The sequence below is a fragment of the Quercus robur genome, chromosome 2 (genome assembly GCF_932294415.1).
Source record: "Quercus robur chromosome 2, dhQueRobu3.1, whole genome shotgun sequence".
In the NCBI taxonomy this organism is placed as follows: domain Eukaryota; kingdom Viridiplantae; phylum Streptophyta; class Magnoliopsida; order Fagales; family Fagaceae; genus Quercus; species Quercus robur.
In genome coordinates, this window is record NC_065535.1 from 17,517,645 (window position 1) to 17,523,710 (window position 6,066).

General features: G+C 38.1%; 1 protein-coding gene across 1 annotated transcript; it reads left to right on the forward strand.

Moving 5' to 3' along the window:
- The first annotated feature begins 237 nt into the window (after positions 1-237).
- LOC126712712 (cytokinin dehydrogenase 7) lies at positions 238-5,780 on the forward strand. Its single transcript, XM_050412155.1, has 4 exons — positions 238-1,137; positions 1,254-1,529; positions 2,910-3,172; positions 5,305-5,780. The coding sequence occupies exons 1-4, from the start codon at positions 436-438 to the stop codon at positions 5,612-5,614; spliced, it is 1,551 nt and encodes a 516-aa protein (XP_050268112.1). The 5' UTR covers positions 238-435; the 3' UTR covers positions 5,615-5,780.
- Positions 5,781-6,066: the final 286 nt, after the last annotated feature.

Genomic DNA, 6,066 nt, shown 5'->3' on the forward strand with positions numbered 1-6,066 from the left:
TATTCGCTAGTTTCTAAAATTGCATAAATACAAACATGATGCTCATGAACAAGTCTATGAGGATGCGTTTACTATAGCACTGCCCGGGACCCCAACCCCAGTGAGGAAAAATTCAAAAATTCTTATATAATATATGTGTGGAAGTGGCAGACAGAGGATGTCGATAAAGGTTCTCAACGTCAAACAGAATATCGAACCTATGCTGATGTCATAAATAAAAATTACTTCCCCCAAATAATAACTCAATTTTTTATTTTCCAAACAGAAACCCAATTTCAATCATCGGCTATTTAAAGCCTAAACTCCAAAATGAAACCACGACTGAGTGAGTAAAGAGAGAGAGAGAGACACACACACACACAGAAACTGAGTATAGTGTAAAAAAACAGAGAGTTTTCAGAGAGACAACAAAAACGGTACCGGTAACCGGCGAAGATGATAGCTTATCTTGAGCGTTTCGTACACGGAAACGACGTCGAGTCGAGGCAAAACGACGACGACGTCGTCGATTGTACGAGTTTATGCGACGCGCTGAACCTACAGGGCAGTATCGACAGCGTGGCTACCGGCTTAGCCGATAAAGATTTTGGCGGCTTGCGTTCTATAAAACCGTTGGCTCTAATCAGACCGGCGGGAACCGATGACGTGGCGAGGGTGGTCAAAGCGGCGGCGCGGTCATCGAATCTAACGGTGGCGGCGAGAGGCAACGGCCACTCAATCAACGGCCAGGCGATGGCCGATCGAGGACTGGTCCTGGACATGCGGTCCATGGAGGATGTGTTCGACGTGGTCGTGGTTAATGGCACGGCCTATGTTGACGTGTCCGGAGGGGCATTATGGGAAGATGTGTTGAAACGGTGCGTTTCCGGGTTCGGCTTAGCTCCGAGGTCTTGGACTGATTATCTCAGTTTAACGGTGGGCGGGACGTTATCGAACGCCGGTGTCAGTGGCCAGGCTTTCCGTTACGGACCACAAACGTCGAACGTAACGGAATTAGAAGTCGTAACGGGAAAAGGTGAAATTTTCGTTTGCTCAGAGACTGAGAATTCTGAACTGTTCTTTGGGGCTCTCGGTGGTCTTGGTCAGTTTGGTATTATTACCAGAGCTAGAATTTTGCTACAACCAGCCCCGGACATGGTGGGTATTTTACTACTTTGCCATTTTGTCTTAAATTTTTTTTTACCAATTTTTATTTTTACAAATTCGGCATTTCTCATTTTGACACGTAATTATGGTTGTTTGTTTGTGATTAGGTGAGGTGGATAAGGGTGGTGTATTCTGAGTTTGAGGAATTCACTCGGGACGCTGAGTTCCTGGTGACTCAGCAAGATGGCGACTCGTTTGATTACGTGGAGGGCTTTGTATTCGTGAACGGTGATGACCCAGCCAATGGCTGGCCTTCAGTGCCGTTGGATTCGAACCATGGATTCGATCCGACCCGAATTCCCAAAACCGCTGGCTCCGTTCTTTACTGTCTTGAAGTGGCTCTTCACTACCGAAACACTGACCACCCTTCAACTGTTGATATGGTAACGAAATTTACCATTCTCCTGCAACATGGCCCATTCAAATAAAATATTAAAATGCACCTTATTTCTCTTTTGCTTTGCTTTTTTTTTTTTTTTTTTTACTTGACTTGACTTGAATTAACACCAATGCTTGGGATATTGAAGCCAATATAATGCAAACACGTGTCTAATATTTTTGACACATCTTAATCGGATTGGCTCTAATGCACTCAACCAATCCTTGTCCCTTTCTTTTTCTTTTTTCCTCTCTTTTTAGGTTTTTGTTTTGAGGGTGGGGTTGTAGGAGTGTATGACACTGTTGTTTTTGAAGTTATTACTTGGCGTCATGGGCTTAGGGACGCACAAGCTGTTAGTGTCCTTGGGAACAGTACTTGTGGGGGCCATAGCGATGCACTGAGTTTTGAGTTTAGAAGGGAGTTTTGACCTAGGTGGTTGCTAACAAGTGCATTAAGTAGGTCTCTCCGTGAAAATTTTGACCATGAATATGCATACGTGGGTTCCACGCCCAAACTGTCCCGCCGGACAGTGAAAAAGTCAAAAACTAAAGCATTCACTTCCACGTGTGTGAACCTCAGCGATGGAGAACGGACTTGTTCTCCTCCACCATCATGACACAGCACCAATTTCACATCTCCATTTACTTATTTTTACTATTATTATAATTATTTTTTTAATATTTTTTCTTTTGTTTATAGTTTCATGAATTACTTCAAACTTGAAAACCGACCATACAGAATCATGTATCTTCCATTGGATTTTCTGACACATTCCACTATGAAAAAGGTCATGAATTTTGGATTTAATTACGAAAAAAACACTCCCCTTTGCGGATGTTTCTTTACTTTACTACTCTGACTTATGAGGCCCTCAATTTGGGATAGAAACTAGTTGGTCAATCACATTCACAACACTCAATTATGATTGTACAACGATATTCAAGTAATATGTTAAAAACTAATATATTAATATACCATTTTTGTATACATATATATATACTCTTCGATCAAAAAGATCAACGGCCATGATTTTTCAATCGGTCTCAGCATAATAAGTTAGCGTCATCTAGAACAACTAGTGGGAACGTTTTTGCAAACAAATACAAAATCCTTGTCAGTATTGTCACTTTCGTGAGATACAGATCGAGTCGGGGTTAAAATAGTAATAATGCGTCAGTAAAAATGTTATTGCGCTGATCATTGAGTCTTTGCTGACGTTATGGTCCCCACAGTTCCACAAATGGCCAAGAGGCCATCATTTTCTGGAATCTGTGAACCATGAAAACACTCTCTTGGGCTATTGGAAATTTTTTTTTTTTTTTTTTAAATTATTGGATTATATTTACCCGTTGTTTATGCAATATTTGCTGTTTTTTCCGTATAGGTTGTTGATGGGTTGCTTGGACGGCTAGGATTTGTTGAGAATTTGAAGTTCGAGTTGGACTTGAGCTACATGGAGTTTCTATTGCGTGTGAAGCGTGCAGAGGAACATGCCAGGGCTCACGGTCTATGGGACGCACCGCACCCATGGTTAAACTTGTTCGTATCAAAGTCAGATATTGAAGAGTTTGACCGCGCCGTGTTCAAGAATATCCTAAAGGGTGGCGTGGGTGGGCCCATGTTGATCTATCCTCTTTTGCGAAGCATGTAAGCATTGCTCACTTTCTCTCTTCATTTTTTTGTTGGGCCTGCATTAATTATACAACTACTTGTAGGAAAATCACTATTTTTAATTTTGACTTCTTCTCAAATACTAATTTATTTCCAAAACCCAAATTTTTTTTTTTTTTTTTAAATAGTGACATTTCTTGCATTTGCATTACTTATTTCTAATTAGTGCGAAGTCCTGTTACTTTTCATAAGTAAGTAAATGATGATTATCTAAGTCATTTTTCTTCTTTTAAAAATAAATATGTATATATAAATAAAATAGTGTCCAAGTCTTTAACTAAATTATTTCACTTCTTATTCACAAGAAATCATAAAAATTGCATGAATTGACAGTATTGAATTAAATCTAGAACTTTTAAATTTACGTCATACCCCAAATTAATGAATTCGCTAATCGAGTACTCTGGTGGAGTCAAAACTATTCTTCTTTATTAGTGTGTTTTATAATAATTACTTACCAAAAGTAGAATAATTTAAGGAGGTGATACAATCTGTTGGTATTGGGTTTTGCATTGCTGCTCCGTCTGAGCTGGATAGGTTGAGCTCACTGTGAGTGACGAGGTTCTACAAGCAGTCCTTTTGTTTTTGAGTTAGGGTTTAAGGTACGGACCCACGCCATAATTTTTGTCACGCAGGGATTGAATCACTTGGCCCTGTCGATCTCGATATGCTGACTAATTTGCTGAACATTTTAAATCCGGTGGTTAAGATTTTGGAGGTAGGTCAAATATTTTCTACTTCTAATAAGGTTATCCAAGTGGGACCCAAAGGGATAAGCCCATCACCCAATGACCCTACTAAAACGTCCCCATGCCTTTTTGTTGCACTGAGAAGTAGTACCGTTTAATACTGTACCTAACTGTACTGTATCAGATACTTTGTCCAATAATACTAAGACTACAATTTTTATCACAATTTGTTAATATAGCAAGCCATGAGTAATAGAATTCTAAATCTATTATTTTTACTTTATTAGTAACAACTTAACGAATAAGTTGTAGCAAAAATTATAATATTAAAATTTTCCTTGCGGACCACACGTCAGTTTTGGTGTTTGGTCTAGCCGTGCGGTGCGCGGTGCGGTGGGTTAAAGCGTATAAGCAAACGTTGGAAACTAGGAAAAGTACTTTGTGGGACAAAGATACGGTGGGACCCATGGTTAGAGTATTTTAATATTTTCTTGACATTGTTTTTCGCTTTTAGAATCTAGTTAACTTAGGCCAAAATTAACTTAGTCCTACCTAAAAAATAGGTTAGGTCAAGTTTTTTTTTTTTTTATGGAACGGTCAAGTTAAGTATAGGCCTAATAGGTCTTACATCAATATCTATTTTCAGAGTTTCAACCTCTTGGGGGTGGTTGGTAAATCAATACATGTGTCATTATATTTGGAAATGGAAGTGCAGAATGGGGACATTTTCGTCACTCTCGGATTCTCTTTTTGTAGAAACAGAATTTTACAGGTGGGTGTGTGAATATTCATAGTTTTGGGGAAAAAAAAATTGAAAGAGTGTTGCCATCCCAGAAATGACAAAAGGATTTATTCGCCAACCAGGTTATAATGACACCATAATTTGTCTGGGCTCCAGCAATGATTTTTTTATTGACGAAAATGCCCTCTTTTTTGGCTGATCCATGATGGTGTTTTTTAACGGGCTCGATAATGCTAGATTTATATTATTTGTTAATTTGTTTCCAGTGCAAAACAGTTAAAAAGGGTAACTTACAAGCTCATTCTATAACTGTATCTTTTCTTTTATTTTTCTTTTTTTGGAAGAAGGATTTTGCAAAATACTTATTAAAAGAATTCATGAATGGCCTAATGGTTTGATGGCATTCTTACCTTTTTGTAGGTTTTATTTCCCGGATTTGATTCATCATTCTTAGTTTAAAAAAAAAAAAAAAAATTACAAGCTTAATGCAATTTACAATTAGGGAATTTGTTGTTCCTTACATAAATATGAAATGGTCATTTTGTTAGAGAATTTAAGTAGTGAGCCCAATTTGTCATTGTAGATCTAATTGAGTTTATGTTTTTACACAATAAACAATGATTTGGATGGAGAGATAGAGTTTAGCTACTGACTACATTTAATTACCTATATTCCAGGTGGGATACACGTACTTCTGTGGTGTTACCAGAGGGTGAGATTTTCTACATAGTGGCATTGCTCCGTTCAAACCTTCCGTACCCAAAGGGCCCTTCACCTGAGAAACTGGTTGCACAAAACCATGAGGTTATTCAATATTGCATCAAGCATGGCCTTGATTTCAAACTGTACCTCCCTCACTATGAAAAACAGGAGGGATGGAAGCGACATTTTGGGAACCAGTGGACAAGATTTGAGGAAAGGAAGGAAAATTTTGATCCGTTGTACATCCTTGCACCTGGACAGAAAATCTTCTCAAGGATCCATTAGCTCTAGCGTCCAATCAATCAGATCCATTGTGATTAAATTTGTAACATCTGTGTTATCAATAGTTTCCATATATAGGCGGATCCATCGGATCCATTTGATACTAGTTCATGAGCAAGTTGGGGCAATGTAAAGGAATATTTTTAGCAAAAATTTTGTTCCATTGTGATCCTTTTTCTTAAATCTAAAACAAGCATCAAAATTAATATCTAGAAAATAAATATTTTATAAAAATGTGGTGTAAAACCTCTTATTTACATTATTCGATAAATGAATGTCACATCACACTTTTTAAAATAAAACACCTAAGAACAACACATCTTATAACACTCAATTAAAACCCCAAAACTCTAACAAAATTGCAAGTATATATGCTCTCGCTCAAACTAATTCTCTGACCGCAAACACCATGGCTCACTGTTGCCGCCCATACTGTTACTGCCCATCAGAGGTCA

Coding starts and splice junctions, on each gene's coding strand:
- LOC126712712 (XM_050412155.1), top strand. CDS start 436: ATGATAGCTTATCTTGAGCGTTTCGTACACGGAAACGACGTCGAGTCG. Junction 1,138..1,253: donor TACAACCAGCCCCGGACATG/GTGGGTATTTTA, acceptor GTTTGTGATTAG/GTGAGGTGGATAAGGGTGGT. Junction 1,530..2,909: donor ACCCTTCAACTGTTGATATG/GTAACGAAATTT, acceptor TTTTCCGTATAG/GTTGTTGATGGGTTGCTTGG.